This window comes from Mustelus asterias, chromosome 26 (assembly GCF_964213995.1).
Source record: "Mustelus asterias chromosome 26, sMusAst1.hap1.1, whole genome shotgun sequence".
Classification (NCBI taxonomy): Eukaryota; Metazoa; Chordata; class Chondrichthyes; order Carcharhiniformes; family Triakidae; genus Mustelus; species Mustelus asterias.
The window spans coordinates 9,539,808-9,558,201 of record NC_135826.1 but is presented as its reverse complement, the minus strand read 5'-3'; the positions used below and the strand labels follow the sequence as shown (position 1 = coordinate 9,558,201).

Here is an 18,394-nt window from a genome sequence, read left to right as displayed (position 1 = left end):
CTACAGACTCCGAGCCTGTGAGCTTCCTACTCTACGTAGCTGGAGTGGACATAAACGCTTACTTCTGACCCATTGGCGATGCCTAAAATTAACCATATAAACCTTTTATCCTGTTTTGTGCTCATTGTAATGAGAGCTGTTCGTGTTGCAGGAAAGGCAGGGGCATTCTGAGGCCCTGTTTATTCTCTTGGGCAGAGATAAACAATCCCATATTGGAAGAAGGACAGGGGAGTTCTTCTGGTGTCGAAGCTAACATTTGTTCCTTAATCAATGTCAATAAAATAGATTACTTGATCATTGTCTCTTTGCTGTTTGTGGGACTTGGCTGTTTACTGATTGCCAGCTGTGTTTCCTACATTAGGGCAGTGGCAACATTTCAGTTGTAATGCTGTGGTTTCTAAAACCCTTTGGACATCTTGAGCCCATGAAAGGCATAGGGTGGCACAGTGGTTAGCACTGCTGCCTCACAGCGCCAGGGACCCGGGCTCGATTCCTGGCTTGGATCACTGTCTGTGTGGAGTCTGCATATTCTCCCCGTGTCTGCGTGGGTTTCCTCCGGGTGCTCCGGTTTCCTCCCACAGTCCAAAGATGGGCGAGTTAGGTTGATTGGCCATGGTGTCCCAGGATGTGTAGGTTAAAGGGATTAGCGGGGTAAATGTGTGGGGTTGTGGGAATAGGTCCTGGGCTGGGATTGTTGTCGGTGCAAACTCGATGGGCCAAATAGCCTCCTTCTGAACTGTAGATTCTATGATTTAATAAATGCAATCTAACCTTCTTGATAAAGGCCTGCTACACAGTAAATTCCATCCATTGTAGCCCACTTCAGTTCCCAAATGGACAGTTTCATTGAAGCTGGGTGTCCCCATTGTGAATGCAGAGGAGAGTTGGGAGTGACGTACTAACTTGTTTCCCTCCCCCTGCTACAGGGATCCTCATACGCTTGTCGAACTGACGTCATTCACATCCGTGAACAAATTCCAGCCCTTCAACGTTGCAATATCAAGCAATGTGCTGCTGCTAGTGGTGAGTGTTCAAGCGACTTGGATGTAAATACTTGGTGTAAATGTTTTATTTGTCCTTCACCCAACCCTTCCTCCTCCCGCACAATCCACCATTCCTTGACCGAGAAGGCTAAGACGCACCCAACTCAATCAACACGACGAGTTCTCTCCTATCACAAACTATAAGCTTTTGACATTTTGTGGTTGAATGTTGGAGCTGGAGCAATTAAGTAGCAACAGTAAGGATTTGGAGAGGGTAAGAGATGCAAAGGACCACGCACGTCTCCAAATTCCTTGATGGTCTCACCCAACCTTATCTAAATAACCTAGCAGCATATTCCAGCCACACAACAGGACTCCCGACTGAATTAGTGCCCATCTGTCCTCCCTGCACTTTCACATCGGAGATTAATTTGCCAGTCACCATAGTAACTATACGTAAATCATTCACTTTGCTGCTGCTTCTTCATTCTCTTCAAATCCTCTTAATATCTTTGGAGACCATTTTTTAAAGCCACCCCCTCTCCTGCTTGGTGCGCATGTCTTCCCTCTTGTAAAGAGCTCTGAACATTCCTGTAGCACTTGACGGGGCTACAGTATGAATGCACATTGCTACGGTCACAGTTTATGAAGAGCAAAGTGTAGAAGCGCAATGATTAGAGGATAAGAGAGAAAGGAAATGTTTATGATGGAGAAGTTAATTTTGGATGTTTTGCACAATAACTTTGGAACCAAAATTGCGAATAATGCGGAATAGGAATTACTCGATGACGCTAATTTAATTGAGCCGGCACACTCGGATGTGGAACTTTGTCCTTCATTATTCCTATTCCTGAAAGCTTTCTTTTCTTCCTTTAGGATTTTCATTGCCACCTGACCACCAGTGAGGTGGTGGGCTACCTCGGAGGGAGGTGGGATACGAGCACGCAGTGTAAGGACCTCCTAATTCAGCCCTGTATACATGTATAGATGTGATATAATTTGAAGGTATGATGTTGTGAGGAGAAAGCTCTTGGGTGTGACAACAAAAGAGTAAAGAAACGCACTTCACACAATTTATAAAATCTATCCATTTAATTCTCTTTTGAATGTTTTATGTAGAATTATTTAGAGCCAGCCATTTTGATCCAATTGGGCTGAGCTGATTTACTCCACGAGTTTCCTTCTATTCCATCCACTTTGCCTCAGCTTTTCAGCATATCTTTCTATTTCTTTTTCTGCCATGCACTTTGGACGATGGCACAGTGGTTAGCACTGCTGCCTCACAACTCCAGGAACCAGACCTAGATCATAGAATCCCTACCGTGCAGAAGAGACCATTCGGCCCATTGAATCTGTACCAACTCTCTGACAGAGTATTTTACCCAGACCCTCTTCCCTGCCCAACCCCCATAGTCCCACACATTTCACCATGGCTAATCGATGGATTACAGCCAAGCATCTTGGGACCCTAAGGAGCAATTTAGCATGGCCAATACAGCTAACCTGCACATCTTTGGAGTGTGGGAGGAAACCGGAGCACCCGGAGGAAACCCACGCTGACACGGGGAGAACATGCAAACTCCGCGCAGTCACCTGAGGCTGAAATTGAACCCAGGTCCCTGGCACTGTGAGGTTTTAATTTTAAGTATATTTATTAGTGTCACAAGTAGGCTTACATTAGCACTGCAATGAAGCTACTGTGAAAATCCCCTAGTCGCCACACTCCGGCGCCTATTTGGCTACAGTGAGGGAGAATTTAGCATGGCCAATGTACCGAACCAGCACGCCTTTCGGACTGTGGGAGGAAACCGGAGCACCCGGAGGAAACCGGAGCACCCAGAAGAAACCCACACAAACATGGGGAGAACGTGCAGCAAGCCGGGAATCGAACCCGTGTCCCTGACGTGTGAGGCAGCAGTGCTAACCTTCTGGATTTACTCTCTTTTGTCCATATTTTGTGGAGGTGTAGGTAAGAGGGCTCAATTCTAGAGTAGATGCTCTAATCTGTAATATCTTGATCTACTCTGCTTTACAGTACAGTTCCCCACTGACGGTTGTGTGTGTTTTGACAGTGCTGACAATTCTCCGAGCTTTTCCGTGTCGAATACGACTTTCCGACAAGGACTCTGCCTCTGCGGTCGAAGAAGAGGTAAAGCTTACCATTCTTTTCCCAGGTTTCTTCCCCATTCATCCTATCCTGAAGAGCCTTGTTTCTTGAGCAGCGCCTGCAGAAGGAAACCGGCTTAACATCTTAGACCCAAGCCGAAAATCGCACCCAGGTCCATGAGACCTGATTAAAGGTCGTCGACCTGAAATGTTAACTGTTTCTCACCACAGATGCTGCCTGTCCTGCTGCGTATTGTCCAGCATTTTCTTTGTTTCAGATTCCACCATCTGTGGTATTTTTGTTTTATGATCTTGTTTCCTTGGCTGAGGTATAGCTGAATAGGTGCGATGCATCCTCTGTTAGATCACCCAAGCCGTGTTCTTAATATGTGGGTTGAAATCATAAAAAATCAGAAGAACTAGGAGCAGGAGGAGGCAATTTAGACCCTCGAACCTGCTTAAAGTTAAAGTTTATTTATTAGTCACAAGTAGGCTTACATTAACATTACAATGAAGTTACTGTGAAAATCCCCCAGTTGCCACACACCGGCACCTGTTCGGGAACACTGAGGGAGGATTTAGCATGGTCAACGCACCTAACCAGCACATTTTTCGGACTGTGGGAGGAAACTGGAGCACCCGGAGGAAACCCATGCAGACACGGGGAGAATGTGCAGGCTCTGCACAGACAGTGACCCAAGCCGGGAATCGAACCCGATGCACTGAGAGGCAGCAGTGCTAACCACTGTGCCACTATGCTCTGCGATCTACGATCATGGCTAATCTTGGATTTGACTTATCTGCTCGTTCACCATAGCCCTTCAAGCCCTTACTAATTAAAAATCTGTCCACCTCTTCCTTAAATTTACTCAAAGTCCCGACATCCACCACGCTCTGGGGTAATGAATTCCACAAACCCATGACCCTCAGAGAGGTCATCTCTCCTCATCTCTGTTTTAAATCTGCCATCCCTTATCCTAAAACTGTGACCTCTTGGTCTCGATTGCCCCACAAGAGGAAACATCCTCTCCATGTCTGCTTTGTCAATCCCTTTTATCATCCTGTGCACCTCAATTAGATCTCTCATTCTTCTAAACTCTAGGGAGTATCAGCCCAAACTGCCCAATCTCGCTTCGTAAAACAAACCCCTCATCTCTGGAATCAATCTTGTGAACCTCCTCTGAACCGCCTCCAATGCAACTACATCCCTCCTCAAGTAAGGAGACCAAAACTGTACACAATATTCTAAGTGCGGTCTCACTAATGCTTTGTAGCAACACTTCACTACTTTTATATTCTATTCCTTTAGCAATGGATGCCAAGAGTCCATTTGCCTTCCTTATTAGCTGCAGACTAGTTTTCTGCGATTCGTGCACAAGGACACCCAGATCCCTCTGCACTGACGCCCTCCAGAGTTTTTTTCCATTTGGGTAGTAACGTGCCTTTATATTTTTCCTGAACTCCATTAGTATTGGTAAACTACCTGACTACAAAATGCAGCACAGTTGAGCCGCGCCCTGCCCCTTTCTACCAGTGATGTGGAGATGCCGGCGTTGGACTGGGGGAAACACAGTAAGAAGTTTAACAACACCAGGTTAAAGTCCAACAGGTTTATTTGGTAGCAAAAGCCACACAAGCTCTGTTTGTGAACAGAATTCCCACTCACCTGAAGAAGGGGCTAAGAGCTCCGAAAGCTTGTGTGGCTTTTGCTACCAAATAAACCTGTTGGACTTTAACCTGGTGTTGTTAAACTTCTTACTACCTTTCTACCAGCTCAATGAGCCTCTGGATAATTTTTTATGATGAGTTTTTTCAATTGCTGCCTGTTCCACTTTGGGTGACTGCTCCCAGTTCCCTTGATATTGCGGGAAAGATATTTCCAAAATTAAAAGCAGGATTGAATAACTTGTCCTTTGACTGCACTCACTTCATCCAAATAAAAAGCTATTTCCATGCGAACATTTTATGAGCCCTAGCATGCCTGCCTGTTAATGGGATGCTTGGCACATTCTTTGTTTCAGTTCTATAAGTCTCCCCCATCTTTTTCTGACACTTTGATGATTTTATTCGTGCCATTTCCTCCTCTTGGCCAAACTGGAAAATTTTTTCAAATTTGCTTTCCCTCACTTTCACATGGTCCACCTCCAACTCTTTCCTTTCTTTCCCAAATTCTCCATTTCCATTTCTGGGGGGGGGGGGGGAAATAAGCTTTCAGTCAACATTTACAATAAATGTGTCCAGTGATACAGAAAGGGTCCAGAGGGGCAATTTTTTCACACAGAGGGTGGTGAGTGTCTGGAACAAGCTGCCAGAGGTCGTAGTAGAGGCGGGTACACTTTTGTCTTTTAAAAAGCATTTAGACAGTTACATGGGTAAGATGGGTATAGAGGGATATGGGCCAAATGTGGGCAATTGGGACTAGCTTAGTGGTTAAAAGAAAAAGGGCAGCATGAACAAGTTGGGCCGAAGGGCCTGTTTCCATGCTGTAAACCTCTATGACTGTAAGTACAGTTACCCACTCCCACTTCCTGTGAAGACTCTATTCCATTCTCCCTGGTTTGCTGTCTCTGTTGTGTGTGTTCGAACAACACTACCTTCCATAAAGCACCTCAGACATACCTTTTGTCCTCCACTGATGATTCCCCTCTACCTGAGCCCATGACTATGTCAGTTCCAATTCCCACAGTTCTGTTCTTACCCACACTCACAGAACCGTGATGGGGTTCCCCTTATCCTCACCTTCCAATCCACCAACCTCCACATTCAGTTGGATCACCCTCCACCGTGCCTGCCATCTCCAGAGTGATAAAACTACTGGACACATCTTTCCCTTCCCATCATTCAGCATTCCAGAGGAGATGTTCACTCCGTGACACCCTGGTCCTTTCCTCGGTCACCCCCAACAACCCCTTCCCACAAAACGCAGGAGATGCCCAGGCCCAGGTGAAATAGTGATCTACGGATACTTTTCTTGTCAATTTAGTGTACCTGATTCACTGCTCACTCTGCAGCCTCCTCTGCCGTCAGGTGATTAAAAGCAGATTGGGTGACCACTTTGCAGAACGTGTCCGTTTAGTTCCTCCGCGTGACGCTGGGTTCTGGAGGCCGGTCATTTTAATTCTCCGCACGATTCTGCCTTCAAAACTCCTAAACAGTTCCAATCAAGCTGAAAGTAAATAAGGAAAATGAGAGCCGGGAGTAGGCCATTGAGCCCACAAACCTGCTTTGCTGTTCAACTTGATCACAGTCGATCTTCTACCTCAAGGAATTTTTCCGCACTATCCCCATATCCCTTTAAAATCTAGAAATCTGTCGATCTCTCGCTTGAATATACTCAATGACAGCCTCCACAACCCTCTGGGGTAGAGAATTCTAAAGATTCACCACCCTCTTAGCAGGGTAAATATGTGGGGTCATGGGGATAGGGGCTGGGTGGGATTGTGGTTGGTGCAGACTCGATGGGCCGAATGGCCTCCTTCTGCACTGTAGGGATTCTATGATTTTCTGTGAAGAAATTCCTCCTCATCTCTGTCCCTAAGTGGCCAACCTCTTATTCTGAGATTGTGTCCCCTGGTTCTAGAACCCTCCCACAGCCAGGCGAAAGATTTTTCCTGTCAAGCCCGGAAAGAATTTTGCATGCTTTAATGAGATTACCTCTTATTCTTCCAAGCTATAGAGAATAATGGCAGAGTGTCCTCAATCTGGCCATTCCAGGGACCAGTCTGGTGAATCTTTGTTATGCTCCCTCTATGGCAAGTTTATCCTTCCTTGGGTAAGGAAGCCAAAACTATGTACAATACTCCAAGAGCAGTCTCACCAAGGTTCTACACAATTGCAGCAAGACTCCTTTACTCCTGTACTCAAATTCTTTGGTCAAGGTACCATTTTCCTTCCTAATTGCTGCGTCTGCATGTTAACTTTCAGTGACTTGTGAACAAGCACATCTGGGTCGCTTTGGACATTAACTCTTCTCAATTTCTCTTCATTCAAGAAATACTGCACCTTTCTCGTTTTCCTACCTGAGTGGATAACTTCACATTTTTCCAAAATATATTCCAGTGGAGTTTGCACGTTCTCCCGTGTCTGTGTGGGTTTCCTCCGGGTGCTCCGGTTTCCTCCCACAGTCCAAAGACGTGCAGGCTAGGTGGATTGGCCATGCTAAATTGCCCCTTAGTGTCCTAAAATGTGTAGGTTAGGGGAATTAGCTGGGTAAATAGGTGGGATTACGGGGATAGGGCCTGGGTAAGATGCGCCATCGGAGAGTCTGTGCAGATTCAATGGGCCGAATGGCTTCCTTCTGCACTGTAGGGATTCTGATTCTATCTGCATGTTCTTGCCCACTAACATAGCCTGTCCAAATTCCCTTGAAACTTCCTCGCATCCTCTTTACAATCACATTATCACCTAGTTTTGTGACATATTATTGAAATATTATTTTTGGTTCCCCGTATCCAAATCATTGATGTAGAGTGTGAATGGCTGAGGCTGCCAACACTGATCCTTGTGGTACCCCACAGCCTGTCAAACTGACCTGCTTATTCCTACTCTCTGTTTTCCGTCCATTAACCAATCCTCAGTCCATCACCAAGTTCCCCTTCTTTCATCTTCATAATGTTTCCCGACTCTGCCTGTGCGTCAGCTCATTTGCTGCTGAAACTCTCATCCATGCTTTGAGACCATAAGACCATAAGACATAGGAGCGGAAGTAAGGCCATTCGGCCCATCGAGTCCACTCCACCATTCAATCATGGTTGATTTCAACTCCATTTACCCGCTCTCTCCCCATAGCCCTTAATTCCTCGAGAAATCAAGAATTTATCAATTTCTGTCTTGAAGACGCTTAACGTCTCGGCCTCCACAGCCCTCTGTGGCAATGAATTCCACAGACCCACCACTCTCTGGCTGAAGAAATTTCTCCTCATCTCTGTTCTAAAGTGACTCCCTTTTATTCTAAGGCTGTGCCCCCGCGTCCTAGTCTCCCCTGTTAATGGAAACAACTTCCCTACGTCCATCCTATCTAAGCCGTTCATTATCTTGTAAGTTTCTATCAGATCTCCCCTCAACCTCCTAAACTCCAATGAATATAATCCCACGATCCTCAGACGTTCATCGTATGTCAGGCCTACCATTCCTGGGATCATCCGTGTGAATCTCCGCTGGACCCGCTCCAGTGCCAGTATGTCCTTCCTGAGGTGTGGGGCCCAAAATTGCTCACAGTACTCCAAATGGGGCCTAACCAGTGCTTTATAAAGCCTCAGAAGTACATCCCTGCTTTTGTATTCCAAGCCTCTTGAGATAAATGACAACATTACATTTGCTTTCTTAATTACGGACTCAACCTGCAAGTTTACCTTTAGAGAATCCTGGACTAGGACTCCCAAGTCCCTTTGCACTTTAGCATTATGAATTTTGTCACCGTTTAGAAAATAGTCCATGCCTCTATTCTTTTTTCCAAAGTGTACGACCTCGCACTTGCCCACGTTGAATTTCATCAGCCACTTCTTGGACCACTCTCCTAAACTGTCTAAATCTTTCTGCAGCCTCCCCACCTCCTCAATACTACCTGCCCCTCCACCTATCTTTGTATCATCGGCAAACTTGGCCAGAATGCTCCCAGTCCCGTCATCTAGATCGTTAATATATAAAGAGAACAGCTGTGGCCCCAACACTGAACCCTGCGGGACACCACTTGTCACCGGTTGCCATTCTGAGAAAGAACCTTTTATCCCAACTCTCTGCCTTCTGTCTGACAGCCAATCGTCAATCCATGTTAGTACCTTGCCTCGAATACCATGGGCCCTTATTTTACTCAGCAGTCTCCCGTGAGGCACCTTGTCAAAGGCCTTTTGGAAGTCAAGATAGATAACATCCATTGGCTCTCCTTGGTCTAACCTATTTGTTATCTCTTCAAAGAACTCTAACAGGTTTGTCAGGCACGACCTCCCCTTACTAAATCCATGCTGACTTGTCTTAATCCGACCCTGCACTTCCAAGAATTTAGAAATCTCATCCTTAACGATGGATTCTAGAATTTTGCCAACAACTGAGGTTAGGCTAATTGGCCTATAATTTTCCATCTTTTTTCTTGTTCCCTTCTTGAACAGTGGGGTTACAACAGCGATTTTCCAATCCTCTGGGACTTTCCCTGACAGTCATGATGTGGAGATGCCGGCGTTGGACTGGGGTAAACACAGTAAGAAGTTTAACAACACCAGGTTAAAGTCCAACAGGTTTATTTGGTAGCAAAAGCCACACAAGCTTTCGAGGCTCTGAGCCCCTTCTTCAGGTGAGTGGGAATTCTGTTCACAAACAGAACTTATAAGACACAGACTCAATTTACATGAATAATGGTTGGAATGCGAATACTTACAACTAATCCAGTCTTTAAGAAACAAAACAATGGGAGTGGAGAGAGCATCAAGACAGGCTAAAAAGATGTGTATTGTCTCCAGACAAGACAGCCAGTGAAACTCTGCAGGTCCACGCAACTGTGGGAGTTACAAATAGTGTGACATAAATTCTGATTCTAGGATCGCATGATAAAGACTCAGGAGGAAAAAAGCAGAAATATTTATGTGAAATAGTGTGACATAAACCCAATATCCCGGTTGAGGCCGTCCTTGTGTGTGCGGAACCTGGCTATCAGTTTCTGCTCCGCGACTCTGCGCTGTCGTGTGTCGCGAAGGCCGCCTTGGAGAACGCTTACCCGAATATCAGAGGCCGAATGCCCGTGACCGCTGAAGTGCTCCCCAACAGGAAGAGAACAGTCTTGCCTGGTGATTGTCGAGCGGTGTTCATTCATCCGTTGTCGCAGCGTCTGCATAGTTTCCCCAATGTACCATGCCTCGGGACATCCTTTCTTGCAGCGCATCAGGTAGACAACGTTGGCCGAGTTGCAAGAGTATGTACCGTGTACCTGGTGGATGGTGTTCTCACGTGAGATGATGGCATCTGTGTCGATGATCCGGCACGTCTTGCAGAGGTTGCTGTGGCAGGGTTGTGTGGTGTCTTGGTCACTGTTCTCCTGAAGGCTGGGTAGTTTGCTGCGGACAATGGTCTGTTTGAGGTTGTGCGGTTGTTTGAAGGCAAGAAGTGGGGGTGTGGGGATGGCCTTGGCGAGATGTTCGTCTTCATCAATGACATGTTGAAGGCTCCGGAGGAGATGCCGTAGCTTCTCCGCTCCGGGGAAGTACTGGACAACGAAGGGTACTCTGTCCACTGTGTCCCGTGTTTGTCTTCTGAGGAGGTCGGTGCGGTTTTTCGCTGTGGCGCGTTGGAACTGTTGATCAATGAGTCTAGCGCCATATCCTGTTCTTATGAGGGCATCTTTCAGCGTCTGGAGGTGTCTGTTGCGATCCTCCTCATCCGAGCAGATCCTGTGTATACGGAGGGCTTGTCCGTAGGGGATGGCTTCTTTAACGTGTTTAGGGTGGAAGCTGGAGAAGTGGAGCATCGTGAGGTTATCCGTGGGCTTGCGGTACAGTGAGGTGCTGAGGTGACCGTCCTTAATGGAGATGCGCGTGTCCAAGAATGCAACCGATTCCGGAGAGTAGTCTATGGTAAGCCTGATGGTGGGATGGAACTTGTTGATGTCATCATAGAGTTGTTTCAGTGATTGTTCACCATGAGTCCAAAGGAAGAAAATGTCATCGATGTATCTAGTGTATAGCACCGGTTGAAGGTCCCGTGCGGTGAAGAAGTCTTGTTCGAACCTGTGCATGAAGATGTTGGCATATTGAGGTGCAAATTTGGTCCCCATGGCTGTTCCGTGTGTCTGGATGAAGAACTGGTTGTTGAAGGTGAAGATATTGTGGTCCAGGATGAAGCGGATGAAGCGGATGAGACAGCAGACAAAGGAGGGGCCATCGTCATACTGAACAGAACGGATTACTGCAAAGAAGTGTACCGACAACTCAACAACGAGGAACACTACAGACAGTTACCTGCAGATCCGACCAAAGAACACACCCGTCAACTCAACACTCTGATCAAGACCTTTGATCCGGACCTTCAGAACACCCTCCGTGCTCTCATCCCACGTACTCCCCGCGTTGGAGATCTCTACTGCCTCCCGAAGATACACAAGGCAAACACACCCGGCCGTCCCATCGTATCGGGCAATGGGACCCTGTGCGAGAACCTCTCCGGCTATGTCGAGGGCATCCTGAAACCCATTGTACAAAGAACCCCCAGCTTTTGTCGCGACACGACGGACTTCCTACAGAAACTCGGCACACATGGAGCAGTTGAACCAGGAGCGCTCCTCGTCACAATGGATGTCTCAGCACTCTACACCAGCATCCCCCATGACGATGGCATTGCTGCAACGGCCTCAGTGCTCAGCGCCAACAACTGCCAGTTTCCAGATGCAATTTTACATCTCATCCGCTTCATCCTGGACCACAATATCTTCACCTTCAACAACCAGTTCTTCATCCAGACACACGGAACAGCCATGGGGACCAAATTTGCACCTCAATATGCCAACATCTTCATGCACAGGTTCGAACAAGACTTCTTCACCGCACGGGACCTTCAACCGGTGCTATACACTAGATACATCGATGACATTTTCTTCCTTTGGACTCATGGTGAACAATCACTGAAACAACTCTATGATGACATCAACAAGTTCCATCCCACCATCAGGCTCACCATAGACTACTCTCCGGAATCGGTTGCATTCTTGGACACGCGCATCTCCATTAAGGACGGTCACCTCAGCACCTCACTGTACCGCAAGCCCACGGATAACCTCACGATGCTCCACTTCTCCAGCTTCCACCCTAAACACGTTAAAGAAGCCATCCCCTACGGACAAGCCCTCCGTATACACAGGATCTGCTCGGATGAGGAGGATCGCAACAGACACCTCCAGACGCTGAAAGATGCCCTCATAAGAACAGGATATGGCGCTAGACTCATTGATCAACAGTTCCAACGCGCCACAGCGAAAAACCGCACCGACCTCCTCAGAAGACAAACACGGGACACAGTGGACAGAGTACCCTTCGTTGTCCAGTACTTCCCCGGAGCGGAGAAGCTACGGCATCTCCTCCGGAGCCTTCAACATGTCATTGATGAAGACGAACATCTCGCCAAGGCCATCCCCACACCCCCACTTCTTGCCTTCAAACAACCGCACAACCTCAAACAGACCATTGTCCGCAGCAAACTACCCAGCCTTCAGGAGAACAGTGACCAAGACACCACACAACCCTGCCACAGCAACCTCTGCAAGACGTGCCGGATCATCGACACAGATGCCATCATCTCACGTGAGAACACCATCCACCAGGTACACGGTACATACTCTTGCAACTCGGCCAACGTTGTCTACCTGATACGCTGCAAGAAAGGATGTCCCGAGGCATGGTACATTGGGGAAACTATGCAGACGCTGCGACAACGGATGAATGAACACCGCTCGACAATCACCAGGCAAGACTGTTCTCTTCCTGTTGGGGAGCACTTCAGCGGTCACGGGCATTCGGCCTCTGATATTCGGGTAAGCGTTCTCCAAGGCGGCCTTCGCGACACACGACAGCGCAGAGTCGCGGAGCAGAAACTGATAGCCAGGTTCCGCACACACAAGGACGGCCTCAACCGGGATATTGGGTTTATGTCACACTATTTCACATAAATATTTCTGCTTTTTTCCTCCTGAGTCTTTATCATGCGATCCTAGAATCAGAATTTATGTCACACTATTTGTAACTCCCACAGTTGCGTGGACCTGCAGAGTTTCACTGGCTGTCTTGTCTGGAGACAATACACATCTTTTTAGCCTGTCTTGATGCTCTCTCCACTCCCATTGTTTTGTTTCTTAAAGACTGGATTAGTTGTAAGTATTCGCATTCCAACCATTATTCATGTAAATTAAGTCTGTGTCTTATAAGTTCTGTTTGTGAACAGAATTCCCACTCACCTGAAGAAGGGGCTCAGAGCCTCGAAAGCTTGTGTGGCTTTTGCTACCAAATAAACCTGTTGGACTTTAACCTGGTGTTGTTAAACTTCTTACTGGACTTTCCCTGACTCCAGTGACTTTTGAAAGATCATAACTAACGCCTCCACTATTTCTTCAGCTATCTCCTTTAGAACTCTAGGATGTAGCCCATCTGGGCCCGGAGATTTATCAATTTTCAGACCTTTTAGTTTCTCTAGCACTTTCTCCTTTGTGATGGCAACCATATTCAACTCTGCCCCCTGACTTTCCTGAATTGTTGGGATATTACTCATGTCTTCTACTGTGAAGACTGACGCAAAGTACTTATTAAGTTCCTCAGCTATTTCCTTGTCTCCCATCACTAGATTACCAGCGTCATTTTGGAGCGGCCCAATGTCTACTTTTGCCTCCCGTTTGTTTTTAATGTATTTAAAGAAACTTTTACTATCATTCCTAATGTTACTGGCTAGCCTACCTTCATATTTGATCCTCTCCTTCCTTATTTCTCTCTTTGTTATCCTCTGTTTGTTTTTATAGCCTTCCCAATCTTCTGACTTCCCACTACTCTTTGCCACATTATAGGCTCTCTCTTTTGCCTTGATGCATTCCCTGACTTCCTTTGTCAGCCATGGCTGCCTAATCCCCCCCTCTGATAACCTTTCTTTTGTTTGGGATGAACCTCTGCACTGTGTCCTCAATTACTCCCAGAAACTCCTGCCATTGCTGTTCTACTGTCTTTCCCATTAGGCTCTGCTTCCAGTCGATTTTTGTCAGTTCCTCCCTCATGCGCCTGTAATTACCTTTATTTAACTGTAGAACCTTCACATCTGATTCTGCCTTCCTTCTTTCAAATTGCAGACTGAATTCTACCATATTATGATCACTGCTTCCTAAGTGTTCCCTTACTTTAAGATCTTTTATCACGTCTGGCTCATTACATAACACTAAGTCCAGAATAGCCTGTTCCCTCGTGGGCTCCATCACAAGCTGTTCCAAAAAGCCATCCTGTAAACATTCAATGAATTCCCTTTCTTTGGGTCCACTGGCAACATTATTTACCCAGTCCACCTGCATATTGAAATCCCCCATGATCACTGTGACCTTGCCTTTCTGACATGCCCTTTCTATTTCGTGGTGCATTTTGTGCCCCTGGTCCTGACCACTGTCTCAATGCACTTTGGAAGAAATAATAGCAAATTGGATTATTATCTAAATGGAAAGAAATTACAACATGCTGCTGTGCAGAGGGACCTGGGGGTCCTTGTGCATGAGACGCAAAAACCCAGTCTGCAAGTGCAACAGGTGATCAAGAAGGCAAATGGGATGTTGGCCTATATCGCAAAGGGGATAGAATATAAAAGCAGAGATGTCTTGCTGCATCTGTCCAGGGTATTGGTGAGGCCGCAGCTGGACTAGTGTGTGCAGTATTGGTCCCCTTATTTGCGGAAGGATATATTGGCCTTGGAGGGAGTGCAGAGAAGGTTCACCAGGTTGATACCAGAGATGAGGGGTGTTGATTATGAGGAGAGACTGAGCAGATTGGGTTTGTATTCGTTGGAATTTAGAAGGCTGAGGGGGGATCTTATAGAGACCTATAAGATAATGAAGGGGCTGGTTAGGGTAGAGAGGGAGAGATTCTTTCCACTTAGAAAGGAAACTAGAACTAGAGGGCACAGCCTCAAAATAAAGGGGGGTCGGTTTAGGACAGAGTTGAGGAGGAACTTCTTCTCTCAGAGGGTGGTGAATCTCTGGAATTCTCTGCCCACTGAAGTGGTGGAGGCTTCCTCGTCGAATATGTTTAAATCACTGATAGATGGATTCCTGATCGATAAGGGAATTAGGGATTATGGGGATCAGGCGTGTAAGTGGAACTGATCCACTTCAGATCAGCCATGATCTTATTGAATGGCGGGGCAGGCTCGAGAGGCTAGATGGCCTACTCCTGCTCCTATTTCTTATGTTCTTAATGCTGTCTTAGCTGGGCTACCATCTTCCAGCCTGTTTAAACTTGAGCTCAACCATAGGTTCTGCTAGCCCCATCCTAACTTGCAACCCAAGTCCCATTCACCCATCACCCGAGTGTTCACTGACCTACAATGTCCCAAGCTGACAAGGCTCCAGTTTTTAAATTCTTACCTTTGTTTTAAAGTCCCTCCATCGCCAAGACTTATTCCTGTGGGGGTTGTCGTTGGCCGGTTGGTACCACAGTCACCCATGTACCCATGTCCTGCCCTCTCTGCAAGACACTGGATGACATGGTGGCATAGTGGTTCGCACTGCTGCCTCACAGCACCAGGGACCCAGGCTTGATATCCAGCTTAGGCCATTGTCTGTGCGGAGTCTGCACTTTCTCCCCATGTCTGCGTGGGTTTCCTCCGGGTGCTGCGGTTTCCTCACACAGTCTGAAAGACGTGCTGGTTAAGTGCATTGGCCATGCTAAATTCACCCTCAGTGTACCCGAAAGGGGGGCCAGAGTGTGGCAACTAGGGGATTTTCACAGTAACTTCATTGCAGTGTTAATATAAGCTTACTTGTGACTCTAATAAATAAACTTTAAAATGATTCTCAGATGGACTCTCAGCTGAAACTACAGGGACCCTTTGTCTGTAACCTCCTCCATAGCCCCCTTTCTCTTTCTCTACACCCTCGCTATGACAGTAACACTACATTCTGAACTCTCTCCTTTCCTTCCCTATGTGCGGTACGCTTTGTATAGCGCGCAAGAAACAATACTTTTCACTGTATGCTAATACTTGTGACAATAAATCAAATCACCCCTGCCTTTCCCCAGCCCACAACCTGCAGAGACCTCTGCATTTCTCCAATTTTTGCATCTTATGCATCACCGATTTTAATTGCCCCACCACTGGCAGTCGTGTTTTCAGCTGCCTAGGCCCTAAGCTCTGGAATTCAGTTTCTAATTCTCTCCACCTCAGTCGCTGCTTTTAAAACCTTCAATCTAACCTCGTTAACGAATCTTTTTTGACCATCTGTCCGAAAATCACCGTAAGCACCTCAGTGTTCAACTTTTAAGCACTCTCCTGTTTCTCTACGATAAATGTGCTACATAAATGTATATTGTCGTAACCGAACATAGAACATTACAGCGCAGTACAGGCCCTTCGGCCCTCGATGTTGCGCCGACCAGTGAAACCAATCTAAAGCCCATCTAACCTACACTATTCCAATATCATCCATATGTTGATCCAATGACCATTTAAATGCCCTTAATGTTGATGAGTCCACTACTGCTGCAGGCAGGGCATTCCACGCCCTTACCACTCTCTGAGTGAAGAACCCACCTCTGACATCTGTCCTATATCTATCACCCCTCAATTTAAAGCTATGTCCCCTCGTGCTAGCCAACACCATCCGAGGAAAAAGGCTCTCACTATCCACCCTATCATCTTGTCTGCCTCTATTAAGTCACCTCTTAACCTTCTTCTCTCTAACGAAAACAACCTCAAGTCCCTCAGCCTTTCCTCATAAGAAACGGACTACCTGTAAATTCACGTGATGACTGTCAGATGCACCAGAAGGAACTTTGATTTTTTTCCCCCCCTCTTTGTAGCTCCCTTTGAATACAAACACGTTTCAACCACCTTTGCCTGGCTGCCTCTCTCCCAGGAGTTCGAATAGAGTTTCAATACAAAAATGCAACCCAGTGCTTGGCCAACCTCTGCGCACTCAAACACATGCTGGTCTCAAACCAGTTTGTGCCACGTAACCCCTCCTGCCTTTGCATCTTCTCTGAACTGAACACAACATTCTCTTCTACAGATTTGCCAGAACCTATTCCTTCGGGGGTTGTCGTTGGTCGGTTGGTACCACAGTCACCCGTATACCCGTGCCCTGCCCTCTCTGCAAGACATTGATTCTCAGATGGACTATCAGCTGAAACTACAGGGAACCACCAACAGTTTTCAGCCCTGTCTGGCACTCATCTGTGGTAAGAGGTCCACTCATCTCTGGGCACATCTTTAGATGATTATTTTGGTAATACGGGAAAGTTGGGTTGTGTAAAAGCATCAGCCATGGAGCGTGTGTGCCACAGTAGAACTTGGGCAACTCCGTTCTTTTTTGTTTGTATTTCTCCAGTGCGGGTTTGTTCTGTTTGAATTGTGTGGGAGGTTTGGGGAGAGTTGTTGTTGGTGCTGTCGCTTCTTTAGTCAGAGCACCGGGATATGTTGGCATCAGCAGCGTGAGGTACCTGCAGGTTAGTAGGAGAATTGTACCAGGATTTGAGAACCTGTATATGTGGTTCACAGAGATGAGCAGCCTGGAACCTGTGGGTTAAAGCAATTTGTTACTTCATTCTTTGACTTTTATAGGTCTCCAATTTTTGAGTCTTTGTGGTTGAATGGATCATTCAGATGCTCGTTGGGCATAGAAATAGTAAAAGGGAAATAAGGGGGAGGTGGGACAGCGATTAGAGAGCAAAAGCAGCACAGTGGTTAGCAATACTGCCTCTCAGTGCCGTTCAATTCTATCCTCAGGTGACTGTGTGGAGTTTGCACGTTCTCCCTGTATCTGCGTGGGTTTCCTCCGGGTGCTCCAGCGTCCACAGTCCAAAGATGTGCGGATTAGATTGCTTGGCCATGTTAAATTGCCCCTTATTGTCAGGGGGATTAGTTGGGTAAATACGCAGGGTTACGGGGATAGGACCTGAGTGGGATTGTTGCCGGTGCAGGCTCGATGGGCCGAACAGCCTCCTCCTACACTGTAGGGATGATGATTCTATGAAAAGGGGGTTTACGCAGAGGGCATGTCTGAGATACTAAATGAACACTTTGTGCCTTGGCCTTTACCAAAGAATAAAGATGCTGCCAAAATCATACTGAAAGGGAAGTGTTTGAGACACTGAAAAGTCTAACAACATTGATCAGGAGGAGATATTGGAAAAGCTGGCTGTAACTAAATTTGCTTAGTCACCAGGACCAGATGGGAAACATTTGGGATTTCTGAGGGAGGTAAAGGAGGAAGCAAGCAGTGCCTGTATTTTTGCCACATCAGCATGTTAGCTGGGTGATGTTTTTACCCTTAGTTTGGAATTTTAGTTAATCTTTCTAATACTGCACTATATCATTTTCAAAACCCCCTTAAAAAGTCTCTTCAGAAAGGTTCCAGTTCCTTTTGATTGTAATCCTTTGAGCTGTAAGATCCTTTTAATAAACCATGAGTGCTGTTTGCCCTAAAATTGTTATAATAGTCCATATTCCATTTTTATTAACCTCCCTCTTACAGTGGGAAAGATGAGGAGAGGCAAAATAAAATACAGGGCACAATTCCAATGGAATTTGAGGAACCCAAAAACCTGTGGCTGTTTGTGCACCAATCATTGTAAGTGGCAGAACAGGTT

The 18,394-nt window shown here is 46.5% G+C and overlaps 1 protein-coding gene across 2 annotated transcripts in view; it reads left to right on the top strand.

The window, feature by feature from the left end:
* The window catches only part of mpnd (MPN domain containing), a 52,973-nt gene that overhangs the window by 21,232 nt on the left and 13,347 nt on the right, over positions 1 to 18,394 (top strand). For both annotated transcript variants that reach the window (XM_078198141.1, XM_078198142.1), the window contains exons 6-9: positions 927 to 1,023; positions 1,860 to 1,932; positions 3,056 to 3,132; positions 16,816 to 16,984. In XM_078198141.1, coding sequence (XP_078054267.1) covers positions 927 to 1,023; positions 1,860 to 1,932; positions 3,056 to 3,132; positions 16,816 to 16,984 — 416 coding nt within the window. The remainder of the gene's footprint in view (positions 1 to 926; positions 1,024 to 1,859; positions 1,933 to 3,055; positions 3,133 to 16,815; positions 16,985 to 18,394) is intronic.